At 38.5% G+C, this 23,296-nt stretch overlaps 2 protein-coding genes across 5 annotated transcripts in view; one reads left to right on the plus strand and one right to left on the minus strand.

Annotated features, from left to right (window-relative positions):
• Positions 1-16,963, plus strand: part of SERINC3 (serine incorporator 3) — a 35,598-nt gene extending 18,635 nt beyond the window's left edge. Inside the window, exon 10 of the mRNA XM_074210130.1 lies at positions 1-16,963. Within this exon, the coding sequence (XP_074066231.1) occupies positions 1-142 (142 nt within the window). The 3' untranslated portion in view covers positions 143-16,963.
• Positions 16,538-23,296, minus strand: part of TTPAL (alpha tocopherol transfer protein like) — a 14,519-nt gene continuing 7,760 nt past the window's right edge. For 3 of the 4 annotated variants that reach the window (XM_074210134.1, XM_074210133.1, XM_074210135.1), the window contains exons 4-5: positions 22,169-22,279; positions 16,538-20,476 (exon numbers count right to left, since the gene is read on the minus strand). In XM_074210134.1, coding sequence (XP_074066235.1) covers positions 20,198-20,476; positions 22,169-22,279 — 390 coding nt within the window. In that variant the 3' untranslated portion in view covers positions 16,538-20,197. The remainder of the gene's footprint in view (positions 20,477-22,168; positions 22,280-23,296) is intronic. The other variant, XM_074210136.1, reaches the window with a different exon arrangement.

Below are 23,296 nucleotides of genomic sequence, written 5' to 3' on the forward strand. Positions count from 1 at the left end.
CCCTGAAATAAATTTCCAACCTGTGATCAGCAAGTGGCGTCCTGAAGTGTGGGTAAAGATAGGCTCCAGCTGGGTCTGCCTCATCCTCTATCTCTGGACCCTCGTGATACCTCTTTTCCTTACCAATAGAGACTTCAGTTGAGCCTCCAGAAGTCTTCACACATGGTCTTTGTGCTAAGAGCCAACATCTTTGTATTTCGCTTCAACTAAAATATTAAGTGAATGCTTCCCAAAAGTTTGGCTCTATCCAGGTATACTCAAGGTTGCTATATGAATACTGCTTTGAAGCAGGATTTCAACTTTTCCTTTTGATATATTATGTTTATTTGTAACACATAAAGTACAAAGTGAATATTATAGCATTTTTTAAAAAAGAAACTACAGCTGTGCTGTGAAAAGAATTCTGAAAAAATATCTATAGATCCCTGTAGCTTAAATTTAAATTGCTTAATAGAAAAACAAGGGTTAGAAACCCTTCTTAATATATTCAGATTGAAATCTCTTTAGAAAACAAAGAAGAATGTAATATTTCACAAATTCTACAGAAACCCAATTTTCTCATGTATTTTTCCTACATTCCAGTGTGCAGGCTTAAGGGGTTTACTTAGTCTTTTCTGAAGGACGTCTTGCACCCCCTTCCCGAGACCATCAGTAACAGCATATTTCTTTCTTCTATAGTTTAGTTCATTTAAGATTTAAACATTTTTTACACTGTTATATGATGCTGCTTGATCTCAGTCTATGGCTTTGCCAAAAATGATGATTTCAGTGAATGCTTTCCAGGTTTAATTTAAGTGAATATTAGCCTGGAAAACTGCTCCTTTATGTCTAGTATAATTTTCACATCAGAAGAAAAATGTGTAAAGCAAAAATGCATGTGAACTTTTCTGTCAGCACTTCAGCCATTTGCACTGTAACATATTTGATTAAAAATATCAAGATTTTAAAAAAATTTTAAAGGCTCTTCCTTAAATAGTTAGCAAGTTTGGTATAGTTTGGAGTCATATTGTACAATAAATACGAGTGAGAAAAGAGTGGTACTGCTTATAGAAGAAACGAAAATTAGCTGACGAGCCTCTTGAACTGTACACTGTATAAAGAGGAAGATGGCATCTTCTTGTGAAAGATTTGTGGGAAATATGTACCGAGTAGTAGGATCAGAAGATGTGAAGGATTACCTGCGTTTGGGAAAAGCCTGATAGGAGTAACTGCACCAATATAGGTACTTAATTTGGATTTTGTGTAGTAGACAATAGCTAGTAAAACTTCAGTGCCCTTCCAGTGTTAAATCTGGTGCCCTAGCACCTTATAAAGAAATAACTTATAGAAAAAGATTTTTCTCTTACCCATGAGAAACTGCCTCCTGATATAGTTAATTATCACCTGTGTCTCAGGAGAAGAAAGAGGGTCCTCAAGGGGAGAATTACAGATTCATGCATGGGTGCAAGCTGACCTTAGCCCAGGAAAGTATGATTTCCCTTATCTAAGGGACCCAGCATGTGAAGACCTTGGACAGAACCTTCTTGATTTTCCTCCTCCCTTTCCTCTGAACTCCAGCTATGGGAAACTTAACTAGTGGAAAATTCCTGAGCCTATGGGTACCTGGCTGACAGCCATACTTTCTCCTTAAAAACATGCCTTCCCTAGACAGTCAACCTTTTATAACTTCTAAGCATTAATGAAGGTCTTTTAACTCCCTTTGACTGAGAGATAGTTCTGGATGTGAGCTCTCATTACCTCTAAACCAGGGATCACAGAGCTCTGGATCCTTCCACAGCCTCTTGGATTTCCCATAACATATTTTTGACAATGAAATAACTCAAAGAAACATGTGGACTCTCTTTACCACATATGTAGCACTGTGTTAGAGGCAGCTAAGGTGGTTCAGTAGATACAGTGCCAGGCCTGGAGTTAAAAAGACTCATCTTCTGAGTTCAAATATGACCTCACACACTTCCTAGCTATGTGACCCGGGACAAGTTACTTAACCCTGTTTGCTTTAGTCCCTCATCTATAAATTAAGTTGGAGAAAGAAATGGAAAACCACTCTAGTATCTCTTCCAAGAAAACCCCAGAGAGGTCACAAAGAGACAAACATGACTGAAAACAACTAAAAGTACTGTATTGGTTGCTAAGGTCAATACAAAGAAATATACTGTGGTCCCTGACTTTCAGGGAATTATAAATAAGTAGTTGAGTACATATGCTTACTATGGAGCAAAATATCAAAAAAAGGCATGTTCCTTGCCCTCAAGGAGCTTGGAATGAGGAGCCCAGAACAGTGTGCTATGAAATTCAGGAAGAAGCCTATTGGCTTAAAGCTGTTGTAAAAAGGCTTTCGTGGAGGTTGGATTTAAGCTAGATCTTGAATAATAAGTATTAACATGCTAAGGTGTGAAATTGTCCCTGCCCTTGGAAGAGACACGTACATGGGCAAGTATACACATAATAATTATGAGGCAACTGGGGGAAGAATATTAGCAACTGGGTGGGAGAGTCAAGAAGAGAGGTGGCATTTGACCTGAGTTTTGAAGAAAATGGGGATTCTAAGAGGCAGTGTAAGGAGTACATTCCAGGTTTGAGACCCAGTTTGTGTAAAAGCACCAAGATGGAATATGGAATATTTTGTATAGTAAACAGTTCTATTTATTTTGAGTTTTACAATTTTTCCCCTAGTCTTGCTTCCCTCCCCCCACCCCCCCCACAGAAGGAAGTCTCTTAGTCTTTACATTGTTCCCATGGTATGCATTGGTCTAAGTTGAATGTGATGAGAGGGGGAAAATTGTAAAACTCAAAATAAAATCTTTCTTCTAAAAAAATAAATAAATCTGCCCCCCTTCATGCTTTCTCCAATTCTGGCAAACTAGCCATCTTCCTTAAGGAAGAAAAATAAAAGTATAAGAGAGCAAAATTACATAATAAGATAATGGTTTTTTTCCCTAAATTGAAGGTAATAGTCTTTGGTCTTTATTCAAACTTCACAATTCTTTGTCTGGATACAGATGGTATCCTCCATTGCAGATAGTCCCAAATTGTCCCTGGTTGTTGCACTGATGGAATGAGCAGGTCCATCAAGGTTGATGATCACCTCCATGTTATTAGAGTGTACAAAGTTTTTTCTGGTTCTGTTCATCTCAGTATCAGTTCATGCAAATCCTCCCATGCTTCAAGGGGGCAGATTTAAAAATATGGAAAGGTAGATTGAAAGCAAGTTATGAAGATCTATAAATGCCAAGTAGAGGAATTTTGTATTTGATCCTAGAGGTAATTGAGAACTATTGCTGGCATTTGAATAGGGGAATAAAATGATCAGAACTGTTTTTTAAGAAAGTCTCTTTGCTGGGGTGGCTAGGTGGTGCAGTGGATAGAGCACCGGCCCTGGAATCAGGAGTACCTGAGTTCAAATCCTGCCTCAGACACTTAATTACCTAGCCATGTGGCCTTGGGCAAGCTACTTAACCCCATTGCCTTGCAAAAACAAAAAACAAATAACTAAAAAAAAGTCTCTGGCAGTGTCATGATCAGAACTATGTTTTCGGAAAATCTCTTTGACAATGGTGTAAAGAATGGTTGGAAAGAGGAGAGACTAGAGGCAAAGAAACCAATTGGGAAGCTATCCTAGTAGTCCAGGTGAGAAGGGATGAGGGCTCTAGGAGTGCAAAGAGATGTTGTGAAAGCCAAGCCTCCAACACCTGGATATATGGGTAAGGAAAGTTAGGCATTAAGGATGACAGACCTGTTGTGAACTTGAAAGAAGGGTAAGGCCATCAAAAGAGCATGGGGTTAGGATTTAGAAAGGTAAAAAAGAGTAAAAATTATTCAAAGTAGGAGAAACACTGAGAAAAAGCTTAGAGTTGCGGATATACTTATTCTCATCAAGGGTTTACCCCATCCTCCTGATTACTCAGCTTCTTGTTCCCAAGACAGGAGATTTGACTTCTTGGAATAAAGACTTTTGGTGGTGCAGGAAGTTGTAATAAGCAGGGGAAGAAAAGGTTCGATAGACTAGGATAGAGACAGAATATGGGATCAATAAAGTCAGGCAGAAATGTATACATGATAGGTAGTAGAGAGCCACAGAAATATGTAATATATTGGTTTTGGGATCCTTGTTTCATTTTGTTCCTGTATGTAGGATGGGAGACAATAAAGCTTACTCAAGTATTGGTTGAATGCTATATCTGAAAGCTTCCTTATATGTAGACATTAACTTTGTAGGGATAAATAAAAAATAAATAAAATCAGAGGCCCCATCACTTTAAACCATGAAAACAGTCTGAATCATCTGTTGTCGTGGTGGCATCATCCCATTACCTGCTAGTCAACTGTCAGCCCATCCTTTGTTCTGTAATGATGAAGGCATCCTCCCATTACAAGCAGGAATGTGACCAAGAACTAGACCAAATAGCATAGGCATGTTTGATATCTATAATATACCTCAAGCAGCTTTTGGAAAGACTTAAGAATGATCATAGCTGGCTTTTTTTTTAATGCTTTAAGATTTATGAAGTACTTCATTTCTAATATGTGATATCCTCACAGCAACCCAGTGGCTTGTTCAGATTCACATGGTTAACAAGGAGCCAAATCTGAACTTCTCAGGTAGATATTCTGACTTCAAATCTTTGACTCTTCCCTATTCCACGCTCAATTTTGCCTCATCACTGTTGTTGAGTTAAGCAGATGTGAAGCAATGAAAGTGGTATTGAAGTTATGTCAGCATCTGGCTTTTTACTTCTGTTTTTCCTTTCTTCCTCTTAAAATGCAAAACCAGATATATACGTGGGATGTGTATAAGCCATTTAGACTTGTAAGAGGTGTGATGAAAAAATACTAAGCAGTAAGACCTGAGTTCCATTTCTGGCTCCACCCCCGGTTCACTGGAACTGTGACTAACTATGTCAGTCTCTGATTCCTTGGTTTCTTAATCTCTAAAGGTAGTTAGACTTTTTTTTTTATTTCTCATTGGTTTTTTAAAACTGTCTAATATATTCTCATTTTGTACAAATAATTTTTTTATACATTAATAAAATATTCTTGTCCAAGAATAAACAAAATACCCCTCCCCCCAAAAAATATGGACTCACTTGAGTGATAAAGTAAAGGAGAGAGAAAAAATTAAAATTAAAAAAAATAGTAATACTTGTAGGTATGGCCAGGTGGCACAGTGGACAGAGCACTAGCCCTGGAGCCAGGAGCACCCGAGCCCACATCCAGCCCCGTACACCCAACAATCACCCAGCTGTGTGACATGCAAGCCACCTCAACCCCACTGCCCTGCAAAATCCAAAAAAAAAAAAGAAAAAAAAGACATAAAATAAAATAGTAATAATAGTAGGGGTGGTTGAGTGGCAAACAGAGCACAGCCCTTGAGCGAGCAGCACCTGGGATCCAAATCCGGCCTCAGACACCTAACGATCACCCTGATATGTGGCCCCAGGCAAGCTATCCAGCCCCATCTGCCCTGCACCCCCCCCAAATAATAATAATAATAAAAAATGTGCTTCAGTCTGTGTTCCAACACCAGCAACTCTGTCGTGGCTGGATCACATTCTTTTATGATAAGCCCATCACAAAAGTTACTTCCATATTTTTCCACCGTTGTCATTGCTGATCTCAACTCCCTCCTTTCGTATTTCTCCACTACCATGTACTATATTTTCTCTCTCCTTTCACTCTGACTCTGCTGTAGGGTAGCTGAGTGGCGCAGCAGACAGATCCCTGGTCCTGGGGCCAAGAGGCCCCGAGCCCCACTACCACCCCTTAGACCTAGCATCCATCTGGCCTTATGGTCCCAGACAGGCCATCCAATCCCAGCCCCTTGCCAAGAAGTAAAAAAGAAAATGTGTTATATCTGACCACTATCCCCCCATGGTCCATCCTCTCCTCCATCACTCACATACCCCCCTTCCCCCTGCTCCCCCCTCCTTCTTACTCCAGATGCCTATACCCCATTGAGTATATATGCTGTTTCCTCTCCTAGCCACCTCTGATGAGAGCAAAGATTCCTTCATTCCCCCTTGTCTTCCCCCCTTCCATATCATTGCAATAGCTGATTGTAATAAAGAAAAATCTTATTATATGAAATATCTTGGCCTATTCCCCCTCTCCTTTTTCTTTCTCCCATTACATTTCACTTTTTTCTACTGACTCCATTTTTACGCCATATTTTATCTTCAAATTCAGCTTTCTCCTGTGCTTCATCTATAAAGCTCCTTCTACCTGCTCTGTTAATTGAGAAGGTTCATTTGAGTATTATTAGTGTCATTTTTCTATACAGGAATACATGCAGTTCATCATCATCATTAAGTCCCTCATATTTTCCCCCTCTCCTCCAATCTCTATGCTTCACCTGAATCCTGTATTTGAAGATCAAACCTTCTGTTCAGCTCTGGGCATTCCAACAGGAACATTTGAAATTCTCCTGGTTCATTGAAAGTCCATCTTTTTCCCTGGAAGAGGACATTCAGTTTTGCTGGGTAGTTAATTCTCGGTTGCATTCTAATCTCTTTTGCCCTCCAGTATATTATATTCCAAGCCCTATAAGCTTTTAATGTAGTTGTTGCTAAGTCCTGTGAGATCCTGATTGCAGCTCCACTGTATTTGAATTGTGATCTTCTGGCTGCTTGTAATATTTTCTCTTTGACTTGGGAGTTCTGGAACTTGGCTATAATATTCCTGGGGGTTGTTTTTTTTTTTTTGATCTCTTTCTTGGGGAGATTGGTGGATTCTCTCCATTTCTATTTTGCCCTCTGCTTCTAGGATATCAGGGCACTTTTCCTGTAGTAATGAAATGATGTCAAGGCTCTTTTCCTGATCATGACTTTCAGGTATTCCAATAATTTTTAGATTATCTTTACTAAATTTGTTTTCCATATCAGTTGTTTTTTCAATGAGATGTTTCACATTTTCTTCTAATTTTTCATTCTTTTGGTTTTGAAGTATTGAGTCCTGTTTTCTTATAAATTCAGAAATCTCCCTGAGTTCTATTCTTTGTCTGAAGGATTTGTTTTCCTCAGAGATCTTTATCTCTTTCTATCTGGCTCATTCTGCTTTTTAAAGCATTCTTCTCCTCAATAACTTTTTGAACTGTTTTATCCATTTGACCTAAGCTGGTTTTTAGCATGCTATTTTCTTCAGCATTTTTTTGGATTTCCTTGACTAAGCTGCTGACTTCATTTTCATGTTTTTCCCGCATCTCTCATTTCTTTTCCCAGTTTTTCTTCTAACTCCCTCATTTGATTTTCAAAGTCTTTTGAGCTCTGTCATAACCTGAGCCCAATTTCTGTTATTCTTGGAGTCTTTAGATGCAGGACCTTGTGCTTCCTCATCTTCAGACTGAGTATTTTGACCCTTCTTGGGCTAACAGGCAAAATATTTCTCAATGGTGTTCATCTTTTTTCTTTGCTTACTCATTTTACCAGCCTGAGCCTGGTTTTGGGGTGCTTCCTGAACTTTTGGGATACTCCCACAAGGATCTCAGTATGTGAGTTTCTGTCCTCCCTCCTGGTCTTTGAGTGACCATAAACACCCCCCTCTGCCATGGGGCTGAGGTGGGGGGAGCCCTGCTGTTCTGTGGGGGGGCCTAGACTGTGATCAGGATATGAATGTGGTCAGAACCCCAGCATCTTGTTCCAGGGACAGAGGACAGAGCTCAGCAGTGTCTCTTCCCTCCCTAGGTTCAGCTTGCTGTGTGCTTTGAGGGCTGGGCTTCATGTGCTCACTCTGGCAGAGGTACCCCGCTATTCCTCCAAGTTGGGCCAAGTGCTCCCCGGGGGGGGTAGGTCAGGAAACTGCCCTGCTTCTGTGAACTGTGGCTCCCAGTGACCTGGGGCTACCTCCAGGAGGCTGAAGTTCTTTTTCTCTGACGGGCCACCCCTCTGGCTGGCTACCCCCCCAACCCCAGGGAGCAGCAGAGCCTTTTTGCTCTTTTCCAGGTTACCTTGAGTAGGAGAACTGCCTCACCGGGTCCCTCTGTGTGTTCTGTCTCTTGAAAATTTAGTTAGAGTCCTTAGTTTAGTTTTATGAGAGGGCCTAAGAGATGATACTCTCTTGTCGCCATCTTGGCTCCACCCCCCCCCCAAGGTAGTTAGACTTAACTGATCTTTGAAATGATTACCTAAAGCTTCTTGATGAAGAACTCTTGTTTTTTTTTTATTTTTTAATTTAATTATTTTGAATTTTAAATTTTCCTCCCCTAATCTCGATTTCCTCCTCCTCCTCCCACACCCACCCAAAGAAGGCAGTTTGTTAGTCTTTGCATTGATCCAAGATGAATGTGATGAGAGAGAAATCATATCCTTAAGGGGAAAAAAATAAAGTCTAAGAGATAGCAAAATCTTTGGTCTTTGTTCAAACTCGAGAATTCTTCCTCTTGATACAGATGGTATTCTCTATTGCAAATACCCCAAAGTTGTGCCTTATTGTTGCACTGATAGAATGATCAAGTCCATTAAAATTGATCATCAACCCCATGTTGCTGTTAGGGTGTACAATGTTCTTCTGGTTCTGCTCATCTTGCTCAGCATCAGTTCATGCAAATCTTTCCAGGCTTCTCTGAATTCCCATCCCCCCTGGTTTCTAATAGAACAGTAGTGTTCTATAACATACATATATCAATTTGTTCAGCCATTCACCAGTTGATGGATATTCACTCAATTTCCAATTGTTTGTGGTGGTGTACCCTGAAGGGATGATGAAAAAGGGTAAAGATCCAGTAATGGTATTGCTGGGTCAAATAGTATGCACATTTTTATTGCTCTTTGGGCATAATTCCAAATTGCTCTCTAGAAAGGTTGGATGAATTCACAGCTCCATCAACAATGTATTAAAGTGTCCCAGATTTCCCACATCCCTTCCAGCAGTGATCATTGACCTTTCTGGTCATATTGGCCAGTCTGAGAGGTATGAAGTGGTACCTCAGAGATGCTTTAATTTGTATATTTCTAATAAGTAGTGACTTAGAGCAATTTTTCATATGACTGGATTTCTTTGATCTCCTCATCTGTAATTGCCTTTGTTACATATCCCTTGACCATTTGTCAGTTGGGGAATGGCTTGTTTGTTTTTTTTAATTTGACTCAGTTCTCTGTATATTTTAGAAATGAGCCCTTTGTCAGAAATACTAGTTGTAAAAATTGCTTGCCAATTTACTACCTTTCTTTTTATCTTGGTTACAGTGGTTTTGTCTGTGCAAAAGCTTTTTAATTTAATGTAATCAAAATTAGCTAGTTTGTTTTTTAATGATGTTCTCCATCTCTTCCTTGGTCATAAACTGCTTCCCTTTCCATAGATCTGACAGGTAAACTATTCCTTGATCTCCTGGTTTGCTTATAATACTGTTTTTTATGTGTAAATCCAGTATCCATTTTGATCTTATCTTGGTATAGGGTGTAAGGTGTTGGTCTAATCCAAGTTTCTGCCATACTAATTTCCAATTTTCCCAATAGTTTTTACCTAAGAGAATTTTTAATCCCAAAAGCTGGACTCTTTGGGTTTTCAAACAGCAGATTACTATAATCATTTCCTGCTATTGTACCTAGTCTGTTCCACTGATCTACCAATATTTCTTAGCCAATACCAGATACTTTTTGATGACTGATGATAATATACTTTTAGATCTGATAGGGCTTAAACCACTTTCTTTTGCACTTTTTTTCATTAAATACCTGGAAATTCTTGACTTTTTAATTTCTACATATGAATTTACTTACAATTTTTTCTAACTCATTAATTTTTTGGAATTTTGATTGGTAGGACACTAAATAAGAATAAGTAGTTTACTTTAGGTAGAATTGTCATTTTTATTATATTAGCTTGGCCTATCCATGAGCAATTGATATTTGCCCAGTTATTTAAATCTGATTTTATTTGTGTGAGAAGTGTTTTGTAATTGTTTCAAAAAGTTTCTGAGTCTGCCTTGGCAGGTAGACTCCCAAGTATTTTATATTGTCTAAAGTTACTTTGAATGGAATTTCTCTTTGTAGCTTTCTGCTTTATCTTGCTAGTCATATATAGAAATGTTGAAGATTTATGAGGATTATTTTATATCTTGTGACTTTGCTAAAGTTGCTAATTATTTCTCTTAGTTTTTTAGATGATTTTTTTGGGATTCTTAAGGCATACCATCACGTCATCTGCAAAGAGTGAGAGTTTTGTCTCTTCCTTCCCAATTCTAATTCCTTCAATTTCTTTTTCTTCTCTTATTGCTGAAGTTAACATTTCTAATACAATATTAAAGAGAAGTGGTGATAATGAGCATCCTTGTTTCACTCCTGATCTTATTGGGAATGCCTCTAGCCTATCCCCATTACATATAATGCTCATTAATGGTTTCAGATAGATACTGCTTATTCTGAGGAACAGTCCATTTATTCCGATGTGCTCTAGTGTTTTTAGTAGGAATGGATGCTATATTTTATCAAAAGTTTTTCCAGCATCTATTGATATAATCATATAATTTCTGATAGTTTTTGTTATTGATATAATTAATTATGCTAACAGTTTTCCTGATATTGAACCAACCCTGCATTCCAGGGATAAATCCTACTTGGTCATAGTGTATTATCCTAGTGATAACTTGTAGTCATTTTGCTAAGACTTTATTTAAGATTTTTGCATCTATATTCATTAGGGAATTAGGTCTATAATTTTCTTTCTCTGTTTTAACTCTTACTGGTTTAAGTATCAGCACCATATTGGTATCATGGAAAGAGTTAAGCAGAGTTTTGTCTTCACCTATTTTTTCAAAGTGTGTATATAGAATTGGAACCAATTGTTCCTTAAATGTTTGATAGAATTCACTTGTGAATCCATCTGGTCCTGGAGATTTTTTTCTTAGGGAGTTCAATAATGGCTTGTTGAATTTCTTTTTCTGAGATAGGATTATTTAGGTATTTAATTTCCTCTTCATTTAACCTGGGCAACTTATATCTTTTTTTTAGGTTTTTTTTTTTTGCAAGGCAAATGGGGTTAAGTGGCTTGCCCAAGGCCACACAGCTAAGTAATTATTAAGTATCTGAGACCAGATTTGAACCCAGGTACTCCTGACTCCAAGGCTGGTGCTTTATCCACTATGCCACCTAGCCACCCTGCAACTTATATTTTTTAAAAATGTTTGTCCAATTCACTTAGAGTATCAAATTTATTGTCATAGAGCTGGGCAAAATAATTCTGAATTATTACCTTAATTTACTCATTGGTGGTGAGTTCACCTTTTTCATTTATTATACTAGCAATTTGGTTTTTTTCTTTTTATCAAATTAACCAGAGGTTTATCAATTTTATTGTTTTCATAAAACCAACTCTTGGTTTTATTTACTAGTTCAATAGTTTGCTTTCAATTTTATTAATTTCCCCCTTTAATTTTTAGAATTTCTAGTTTGATATTTAATGGGGGGGTTTAATTTGTTCTTTCTCTAATTTTTTAGTTCCATGTTTAGTTCATTGATTTCCTCTTTCTCTAATTTATTCATGTAAGCATTTAAAAATATAACATATCCCCTGACAGCTGCCTTGGCTGTATCCCATAAGTTTTGGTCTGTTGTTTCATTATTGTCATTATGATGAAATCATTAATTCTTTCTAGAATTTGTTGCTTGATCCACTCATTCTTTAAAAGGAGGTTATTTAGTTTCCAGTTAGTTTTAGGTCAACCTCTCCATGACCCATGCATGTGCTTTTTATTGCATTATGATCTGAGAAAAACGTATTCACTATTTCTGCCTTTCTACAATTGATTATTAGGTTTTTATGCCTTAGTATATGGTCAATTTTTGTGTAAGTGCCATGTACTAAAGGGAAAAAAAAAGTGTATTCCTTTCTGTCCCCATTTAATTTCCTCCATAGGTCTATCATGTCCAGGTTTTCTAACATTCTATTTACCTCCTTAACTTCCTTCTTATTTTATGGTTAGAACTATCTAAATATGAGAGCAGGATGTTGAGATGTCCCACCAGTAGAGTTTTGCTGTCTATGGCTTCCTGTAACTCCTTCAATTTCTCCTCTAAGAATTTGGATGCTAATACCATTTGGTGCATACATATTTAGTATTGAAATTACTTTATTATCCATGGTACTTTTTATGAGGATATAGTTTCCTTCCGTATTTCTTTTAACAAAACCTATTTTTGCAGCTGCTTTGTCTGAGATAAGGATTGCTACCCCTGCTTTTTTTTTTTTTAACTTCAGCTGAAGCAAAATATATTTTGTATCTCTGCTTCAAATGAGTTTCTTGTAAGCAGCATATTGTAGGATTCTGTTTTTTAATCCACTCTGCTATTCATTTAAGTTTTAAGGGAGAGTTCATCCCATCCACATTCAAAGTTAAAATCATTAAACTCTTTATTGCCCTCTATGCTATCTTCCCTCTGTTTGTATTTTTCCCCTTTTTTCACTTTATTCATATTTCCCAGTATTTTGTTTCTGAATACCACCACCATTGTGTTTGCCCCGCTATGTCCAACCCCCCCCCTTTCTTTCCCCTTTCCCTTTGCCCCTTCTTCCTTCCCTTCCTTCTGTTAGTTCCCCTTTTCCTCCCCACCTCCCCTTTTTCCCTTTTAATACTTGAAAGGTGAGTTTCTTAACTGAGTGTACATATGTTAACTTTAAGCTAAATCTGATGACAGTAAGATTCAGGTAATCCTGAGTCTCCTCACTTCTTTCCCTTCTATTGCAGTAGGTCCTTTAGACATCTTAATGGAATGAGATTTACCCCATTCAATCTCCTCCATCCTCCTGTCTCTTTACTGTCCCTCTTTTAAGGAGGTATTGTTTTTAAATCATTCTGAGTCACAGAAAAGTCATGTGTCCGTCACTTCTGGCTAGGTATATTCTCTCTGAGTTAGAATTCTTGAGAGTTATGAGAATTTTTCTCCCAGGCAGGGATATAGCCAGTTTCATCTTATTGGATTGCAGTTTTTTCTTTACCCCCCCCTTTTTTGTTAACCTTTTCATATGTCTCTTGAGTCTTCTGTTTGAAGTCCAAATTTTCTTCCCTTGGAAGAAAAAGCTCAGTTTTGCCAGATAGTGAAATCTTGGCTGCATTCCAAGCTACCTTGCTTTTGGGAATATTGCATTGCAGGCCCTTTGATCCCTTAATATTGATGCAGCCAGGTCCTGTGTAATCCTTACTATGACTCCTTGGTATCCAAATTGCTTCTTTCTGGCTGCTTACAGGATTTTCTCTTTTATCTGATAGTTCTGGTATTTGGCCACAATATTCCTTGGTGTTTTCATTTTGGGATTCCTTTCAGGAGGGGATTGATGTATTCTTTCAGAATATTTTTTTTTTAGGTTTTTGCAAGGCAATGGCTTGCCCAAGGACACAGCTAGGTAATTATTAAGTGTCTGAAGTCGGATTTGAACTCAGGTACTCCTGACTCCAGGGCTAGTGCTTTATCCACCTAGCCACCCCTGATGTATTCTTTCAATAACTATTTTGCCCTCTGGTTCCATGATTTCAGGGCAATTTTCCATCACTAAATCTTGTAATATTAGGTCTAGGCTTTTTTTACTCTTCAGTATTTTCAGAGAGGCCAATGATTCTTAAGTTGTCTCTCCTGGTTCTATTCTCGAGGTCATTGGTTTTGAAGATGAGGTATTTTACATTTTCTTCTATTTTTTTGATTTTTTGGTTTTGTTTCATGAATTCTTGTCTCATGAAGTCATTAGTTTCCACAGACTCAATTCCTTTTTTTTGAGTAGAATTTTCTTCATTTAACTTTTGCAACTTCTTTTCCAGCTGGCCAGTTCTGTTTTTGAAGGAGTTTTCCATTTGACCAATTGAGGTTTGTTTTTTTTTTTTTACAAGGCAATGGGGTTAAGTGGCTTGCTCAAGGCCACACAGCTAGGTAATTATTAAGTGTCTGAGGCCAGATTTGAACTCAGGTATTCCTGACTGCAGGGCCGGTGCTCTGTCCACTGTGCCACCTAGCCACCCCGACCAATTGAAGTTTTGAGAGAATTATTTTCTTTTTGCATTTGTCCAATTATATATTCCAAGGATTTGTTTTCTTGTTGCAAGGTGTTAATTTTCTCTCAAATTTTCCAATTGATTTGTTTTTTTTAGGTTTTTGCAAGGCAAATGGGGTTAAGTGGCTTGCCCAAGGCCACACAGCTAGATAATTATTAAGTGTCTGAGACCAGATTTGAACCCAGGTACTCCTGACTCCAGGGCCGGTCCACTGCACCACCTAGCGCCCTCTCCAATTGATTTTTAAACTCCTTCCTGATTTCTTCAAGGAAGTCTTCTGGGCTGCAGACCAAATTATATTGTCCTCAGAGTTTCTACATCTCTCTGAGTTAGGGTCTTTATCTTCTTGCTAATTTCTATGGACTCCCCCCTTTTTTTGGCATCTTCTTATCCTTTCCTCATTTTCTTTTCCCCCCCTTTTTTATTAAAGATTTTATTTAATTTAAGTTTTATAGTTTTTCCCCTAATCTTACTTCCCTCCCCGCACAGAAAGCAATTTGTCAGTCTTTACATTGTTTCCATGTTGTACATTGATCCAAATTGATTGTGATGACAGAGAAATCATATCCTTAAGGAAGAAACATAAAGTAAAAGAGATAACAAAACCAGACAATAAGGTATCAGGGTTTTTCCCCTAAATTAAAAGGAAATAGTCCTTGGACTTTGTTCAAACTTCATGGTTCTTTATCTGGATACAGATAGTATTCTCCATTGCAGACAGCCCCAAATTGTCCCGATTGTTGCACTGATGGAATGAGCAAGTCCATCAAGGTTGATCATCACCCCCATGTTGCTGTTAAGGGTGTACAGTGTTTTTCTGGTTCTGCTCATCCCACTCAGCAATTGGTTCATGCAAACCCCTCCAGGCTTCTCTGAATTCCCGCCCCTCCTGGTTTCTAATAGAACAATAGTGTTCTATGACATACATATACCACAGTTTGCTAAACCATTCCCCAATTGAAGGACATTTTCTTGATTTCCAATTCCTTGCCACCACAAACAGGGCTGCTATGAATATAAGTGATGATTTTATTCTTTTTCATCTTCTCTTCAGGGTATAGACCCAGTAGTGGTATTGCTGGATCAAAGGGTATGTACATTTTTGTGCCCTTTGGGTGTAGTCCCAAATTTCTCTCCAGAAGGGTTGGATGAGTTCATAGCTTCACCAACAATGTAATAGTGTCCCAGATTTCCCACAACCCTTCTGAAAATGATCATTATCCTTTATGGTCGTATTGACCAGTCTGAGAGGTGTGAGGTGGTACCTCAGAGAAGCTTTAATTTACATTTCTCTAATAAGAATTTAGAGCAATTTTTCATTTAACTATGGATTGCTTTGATCTCATCTGTAAATTGCCTTTGCATATCCTTTGACCATTTGTCAATTGGGGAATGGCTATTTTTTTTAAACTATGAATCAGTTCTCTGTATATTTTAGAAATGATGGATTCCTCCTTTCCACTGGCCTTTCTTCATTTTTTCTAAGATCTTTAGTTGTGGGGAGAGACTGATTCACAGAGGTTTGCTATTGAGATCCCTAGAGGCTTTAGTAACTCCAAGTGGGCTGGCCAGTAGGGGGTGTTGATTAGTTTCTCTGGCATATCTGTGACCTTGATTTGAGGACTTCTCCCTTGGCTTGGAGGGGGTGGGTGGTGCTGCTAGAAACTTTTATCCTTGAACAATGTGGGCCGGGCCTTGGGCAAGGAAATTAATTTTCCTATTCAACTGAGAGAGTTCTGCTGGCCTTGGGTGGAGCTGTTACTGTGTGTGTTCTGGGAAGAGGGTTCAGCTGAAATGATTGTATGGAGTCTGAGGTCCTCCAGACCAGAGGAGCTCAGCAGATCAATGTCCAGCCACACAACTCTCCATGCTAGCCCTCTAGCCCTGCTTGATTTCCCCAAACCATCAGTCCCACAGCCAAAGCCTCTGTGCCCCAATTGGCTCTTGAACTGTGGCTCCCACAATTAATGCCTCTGCGGCTGATCTTAGGTTAGTCCAGCTCTCATCCTGCCCCCCCCCCCCCATTAGCTCTCTGCACTCTCACCCACAATCCCCAAAGGTGGACCTTGTTCGTAGATATTCTTCTCCTAGCTTCTTTTTTTTGGGTTTTGTCAACTGAATTTCTATTAAGAGATTTGTTTCATATTATATGTGAGGGAAGATCAGGAGACCTTAGCACAGTGCCTGTCTTCTCTCCACTATCTTGGCTGGAAGTCTCATGGAACTCATTTTGACTGTAATCTTCCTGGATATAAAAAAATACACACACACACACACACACTTTTTTTTGTTTTTTGCAAGGCAATGGGGTTAAATGACTTGCCCAAGGTGTCACTCAGATAGGTAATTATTATTTGAAGTTGCAATTGAACTCAGGTCCTCCTGACATGTTCTATCCACTGTACCACCTAGCTGCCCCCTATACATATATTCTTAATAGAAACATACTTAATAAAAGCTTATTTAATCAAACTGAAACAATGAGCTTATTCATTAGGAAACAATACTAGAGCTGGATGGGGTCATTTTACATTTCATCTCATGTCACTAAAATACCACAGGCACTCAACACAAGATAGATTTTTATTGTGTAAGATCCAGTCATGCATAACAAAACAACACTTTCACCATACCATATTATAAAATGCATTATAAAAATAAATATCTTGTCAAAATAAACACAGAATTAGACTCAATCCACCTCCAGGTACACACTTACACCCACAGAGTCTCGGTTTCAAAGAAAGAATGTGATAAATGACTGAACTTGTACACAAATTGGCCAAAGGATATATATAAGCAAGATGTCCCTCTGGTCATATGAGGAGCAGAGGTTGTGCTGCCAGGTTCTAGGGCATGGTCCAGATTCAAGTACCCTATCTGCAAGAGAAACAGCCTCATTCTTACCCCACACACCAAGAAGCCACTGACTTGGTACCCATAGAGAAAGTTCTGCTTGGTTATATTAAAAAAAAAAAAAAGAAAGAAAAACTAAAGGTAACATAAAGTAATTGCGTAATTGCTTATTTAACAAATAAATAAGCACCATTCATGAATTATTGCCCTCATATCAGTGAAAGGTCCTTCAAGAAGAAATATCTGTGTGCCTCAGAACCATTTTGGACCTGTTTCTAAAAGCAAGTGGTAGGGCTGCTAGGTGGCGTAGTGGATAAAGCACCGGCCTTGGAGTCAGGAATACCTGGGTTCAAATCTGGTCTCAGACACTTAATAATTACCTAGCTGTGTGGCCTTGAGCAAGCCACTTAACCCCATTTGCCTAGCAAAAACCTAAAAAAAAAAAAAGCAAGTGGTGACCTCATTAATATCTGTTGCACAGACTGCCTTTGGATCACATGTTTTGAGAGAAACCTTTGGTTTGCTAAGTATTAAATCCCTTCAATCCTGGCTTCTCTAAGAATGAACAGTGGGGAATAAGGATAAGTGCTCACAAAACCTCAGAACTAGAAGAGACCTTAAGACACAATAAGAATGTTAGGACAGACTGAAAATTGGCAGACTTTTGAGACAAGTCTAACTTCATTCTATAGCTAAAGAAATCAAGCCCCAAACAAAAGAATGACTTAATCTAAGGTCACAGAGCCAGAACTCAGGTCTTCTGACTCCTTCCCAGGGTTCCTTTTACTGTGCTTGACTCAGGATTTCACCTTTTCCACCCTGGATGATTCCTGTTCCTTTTTCATATTAATACACCACTTAGTAACCAAAAGAGGAGCAACCATACCACTATCAGTAGCTGAATTCTGAAAAGTCATTGGTTCTTCCCACAGGAAAGTTTCAAAGGAAAATGACACAAGCTGAAACATAAACATAGGAAGTTCTAGGGGATGCTTCCCTCCAGTTGTCTAGCCAGCCAGGGATGGAAAGAGAGTGAGCTACCCACAATTCATCTCAGGACAATTCAAATCCTCCTTAAGGGGAGTTTTATAGTTTCAGAATTATGTGGGACTGCAGAAGACACAACTGTAATTCTGTTCTATCTCTTTATAATTTTGGCACTCAAAGCATGTAATGTCTTTCTTAGAGGACACAATATTAATCTATGGGGAGATAAATTTTCCCTGAATGAGAACTGGCCCCATAGAGGTGTAAAGTAAATGATTTAACCAGAAAAAATACCTGTCCAGAAGTGCTAAATAGATGAACCTGGTAGTAAAGGTATAAACAAATTGTATGTCTGGATTATTTCTAGGGAACTAAACCTGTACCTTGCTCTTGGTTCTACAGTACATTAAAATAAATACAGAGAAGAGGCACATTAAGAATGAGTTGGTAAATTAAAACCATCTTGTATATGCAATGAATCAAACATAAACCAGATCTAAATACATCAAACCTCAATTCTACTGGAGTATGAGGCAAAGGCAAAATTTTGACACTTCTTATGTAAAGTGCTGAAATTCCCAGCCTAGGTTTAGAATTGTTGACCCAACTCTTTGACACATGACAGAGGCTTTCAAGCTGGGATGAGGGAGTCAAGGAAAAGGGGTGGAATGGAAAAGCATCTCAGGAATCCTGAGGAGCAGGTATAGAGCATGTTGACAGGCAGAAAGCTTACAGAAAATCTCGAGAACGTATGCACCTTTCTAACCTGTCTCCATTTGGTTCCCCAAACCCTCTGGATTTTTAAGTCCTCAGCAACTTTTGCTGGCTTTACAATATCAGTATCTAAAGTCCTGGACTGCAAAGCAGTGTGGGAACTCCCCGAGTGAGGCCTGCCTACCAATGGAAATGACAAGATCTCCCTAGTCTCTGGTCCAGCTCTGCATCTTCATAGTTAGACAGGGACAGGGTAAAATCCTGGGATTTTACCAGGAACTCCAAGGTGAGCAAACTTCTACAACTACAATTCAGCACCTTCTCTGAGCTGATGAGAACACTGACAGGCTAAGTGATCTATCTAGGGTCACCCAGCCAAGAGGCAGAACCTACATCTTTGACTCATGAATCCAATCCTATCCATGTGCCACAGCTTTGACCAGCAAGTAGTAAACTGATGCAGGATACTATTCAATAATGAAACTTAGTCCCCAGATCTTACAGTCAAAGAGAATCTGAGGACCACAAAGAGTTAGTGGCAGAAATGGGACCAGATTCAAGTATAAACTACAGCGACTAAGGTAAGTACTCTTTCTGTTATACTAAACTGAAATTTGGTCTATAATAAGTCTATTAAAACTATATCCTTCCATAATATTGCCATATTGGTTATTTTCCTGGGATTGTGATATTCAGGAAAGAATGAGGGCCAAGACCTTCAGGACTACTAGAACAATGGATCATGGTAGTAGGAATCTCCCAGGGGGCCACAATATCTGGCTCCTGAATTCTAAAAGGAAACCTGGTGATGCCCTGATGCCTCTAAACTGCAGCAAGAACCACTGTAGTTTAAAAAAGGGTACAGGTGATGAATTAGCTGCTCCTGATCATAATGATGACAATAGTAGGAGAGTTGGGCAAGTGATATTTAAGGGAGATGGTTGTGAAGTCAGCCACGAGGGGACCTCCTATAATCTTTATATTCTTACTAACCATCTCTACTACTACAGAATGAGCTCATTTGTCTCAGGACAACAGACCTCTTTTATTCTTGGGCTGCCCCCAACTGTATTTCTTGTTGCAATGGCTATGAAATTCCTTTGCCTCCAGTCTTGAGTCTGGGTTCTCAAAGACAATGCCAGGAAAGCCCAAACTTCTCTTCAAGATGGAAGGATTTCAAGGACAGATTGCTATCCAAAGATGGAATAGCTAAGTATAGAGAGAGGTTCACCAATAGGTTGGTCACTAAGTGGGAGATTGCTTTTGCCTCAGAAGTTCATGAAACTGTCAAAGCATGGAAAATTGAAATCTGTGTTGCAGAAGGAAATACCCAAACTGATAGAAATTACAGGATAGATAATATCCCCAAAATTCAGCTATTAGGTGAATTATTTCATGAAACTTGGCCACTGGTGATGTTCCAAAAGGGCCTTAAGGTAGACTACAAAGGTCCATCTTAAACTACTTCTCAAGCAACTTAGCTGCATGTCTCCTTCTGTAAAACATTTGTATTTTAAAGCTAATCAGAATTTCATCAGGCTTAGTCTGGATAGGACCAGTTCATGGATAACACAGCTCATGGAACTTCAGATTCTCCTTTTATGCTTTATGAAGAAGAAAGATATTACTTAATGGCAGAAACGTATGTAGAAAACTATGACTTCTTGGTTAATAACAGGAGTACAGTTGTGACTTTACTCCCCGAATGGAGTCATCACCTTGAATCTCAGAGGTTATTCCCTCTACCATCAGGGTCTCCTGGAGGAGGCTGCCGCTGGGGCAGAACGGTCTGCAGAACTCCTTCACAAAGTCTTCCTCGGAGGCCAGGAGCAGCTCCTTCCAGGCATTGGCATCTAGCTCCCCTGCAGTGCCTCCATACTCCTTAGGAAGAATACTCTTTGGAAGGTTAAGGTGGAGAGAATTCAAGTCAGATCCATGGAGGAAAAACTGAAAGGAAACAAAAAGGGAAGTGTCCATGAAGTGCATGCATCAAGCTGTTAGGACACCCAGGGGAAGGAGCCCAAAGCATGTGAGTACATAATGTTAGCTCACATTTCATTCATATTTCACAGCTTTTTCTTGTTTAGAGTAGTTTACATACATTATTCTATTTGAGGCATCCTATTTGAAGACAGAGATTATTATAACCATTTTTTAGATGAAGAAACTGAGGCTCAAGGAGGAGAAATAACTATATAGCCAGCAAGTAGCAGAGTCAAGAATGAGACCCAGGTCTCCTGACAATGATATGTAAAAAAATACTTGAATAACTGGCCCCAAAATTGGCTTTAGTAATTGCAGGGTCCCAGTTATTTTGAAAACACATAGTGCAAAAACTTCTTCCCAGAGAATAAAACAAGAATGGAAAGGGAAAACTAGAGGAGGAGATTTCAGTTCTATATTTCCAGCTTCTGAAACAAAGTTCAGACAACTGTAACAGTCATAACTGGCTAAGTAACTTTTGGAAATTATTCAAAAAGCATATTTATGACTAAAAATTCTATTTAATAAGAAATCATCAAAATTCTTTTGACTCACCTTTGTAACAACTATAGTTCCCTCTGACCCAAGTTTTCAGACACAAGTCAAAATATTAAAAAGTAAATAAGGCCAGAAATAGTGGCAGCTTTCAAGGTAAATTCCTAGAAATCCTGAAACCAAGACTCATCAAAGGATAGAAGGGGTCTTAAAACTAAGAACATCAGAGCTGAGTAAGATCTCATAGGTCACCTTAGCCAGTTTTCTCATTTTACAGAAGGGGAAACTGAGATTGAGAGAGGAGGAAAATGACAGTATCAGAGAACTTCAGTTGGAAGGGGTTAGAGGTCATCGAATACAACCCCTTCATTTTAGAGATGAAGCAACTAAACCTAAGGCAGAAGTGCAAAGTCACAAGGCCAGAAGGGAGCAGAAGGTGGGTCAACCACTGTCTCTATAATGTTAACACTGACAAATTTCCTCTTTCATCCCCAGAGGTTGATTCAGTTGTAGGATTTAGATGACAACTAATTTCAGAGTTAGAAAGGACAATAGATCCTAGAACATTAAAGTTGTAAGAAACCTCAGAATCATAGAAAGTCAGCTAAAGGGATCTTTGGAGGGTGTGGAGCCCAAATCTTTCATTTTAAAGAGGAAGTTATCAATTTGCATCTCCCAAATTAGTTTGCCCTAGCACAAAAACAAAAGCTTAACCACTCATCTTATCAAAAATAAAACAGTAGTAAAAAAAAGACACTATAAGGAAAACATCTACCACTCCAAAAAAGGCCAAACTTTATTTTATAACTTTTTAAAAACATAGTGAAACATTGCAATAGAATATATACTTACAAATATAAAATATATAATAAATATAAATATATATTACAATAAAACTTATATTAAAACTTTATTTTAAAAATAAATTTGTATTAATATTTTTTAATCATCTACATTTTCCAGTACAGTCCCTCTCCCTCCCCCTCCCAGTCATTCCCTAAAGAAAAGAAAAAAGAAAGGGAAAAAAATTAAGCAAAACTAACAGATTGAAAAATCTGATATTATCCATAGTGCTCCATACCACAATCCTGAACTGCTTCAAAGAGGAGAAGGCGACTAACATTTCAAACTGCCACAGACAGAAAGAAGCAAGTCACTTACTCTGTTTGCTATTTTCTCCTTTAGAAATGGTTTTATGATAGCAAAAATGCCTTTGAATATTCGAGGTTCATTTACAATATTGACAGCTTTTATTCTAATGGGAAACCCATCCTATGATAAGAAAAGAAAAGGTATTTTAGAACCTCCAGAAATCTCCACAGAAAACATAGTTTGTATGCCCCTACTTCAGAGACATCTCCCATCACTTTATGAGTAACATTTACTAATGGAATTCGATAATAGATCACATGTATTTTAGTGTTTTTGTAAGTTAGGAAGCATTTTCATAATCGAATTTGATGATCAACATGTGAAGTAGGGTAAGGAATGGGATCAAATGAAGAAAGAAGGTATCCAAGGTACTTATAGGACCTATGGGAAAAGAACTCTTAAAAAATACTCTGGTAACAAAAAGCAAAGGTTTCTCTTTGCCCATTAAAGCAGTCTTTTGCAAAAAAAAAAATAAATAATTTAAGCAGAAGATTCAAAGAATCAAGAAAGGAGACTTAGTATATGCTCTAAACACACACACACACACACACACACACACACACACACACAGGCATACCAGACACAAAAGCATACCATATACATACTACATGCATAACATATGCGTACACCACACACATCAGAAACACATAAACATCACATACAACACACATACCAGGCACATACAAACATACCACACATATGCACACACATACATAGATATGCACCACCAGGACACTGTCAAGTATCACATCCTCAGTTCTCACATATTCTTGATTTATTAATTCAATAAACACTGATCACCTCCTATGTGAACAATCTTTTAAAGTATAAACAGGAGCCAGACCCAGTCCGTGGCTTCAAGGAAGGAAAGCACTAACATTGAACAATTACTCCAAGCAGAATACATCCTCTGCACAATGCTATTAATGAGGGTGGAGAAATTAGTTTTGGCTGTGAATTATGAGAATGGGTCAAGTCTTTAGTGGAGCTGGAGATAGAGAGACAGGAGGGGTTAGCATTCTGGGGTGGGCCAAACACTAGAAGGGGCCTTGTGGGCACCTGATGAGAAGCCCATTTGGCTGGAGTATGGGGGGGAGGGGATGATGAAGACTCATGGGAGAAAGAAAAGGCTGGGTT

The sequence above is a fragment of the Macrotis lagotis genome, chromosome 1 (genome assembly GCF_037893015.1).
Source record: "Macrotis lagotis isolate mMagLag1 chromosome 1, bilby.v1.9.chrom.fasta, whole genome shotgun sequence".
In the NCBI taxonomy this organism is placed as follows: Eukaryota; Metazoa; Chordata; class Mammalia; order Peramelemorphia; family Peramelidae; genus Macrotis; species Macrotis lagotis.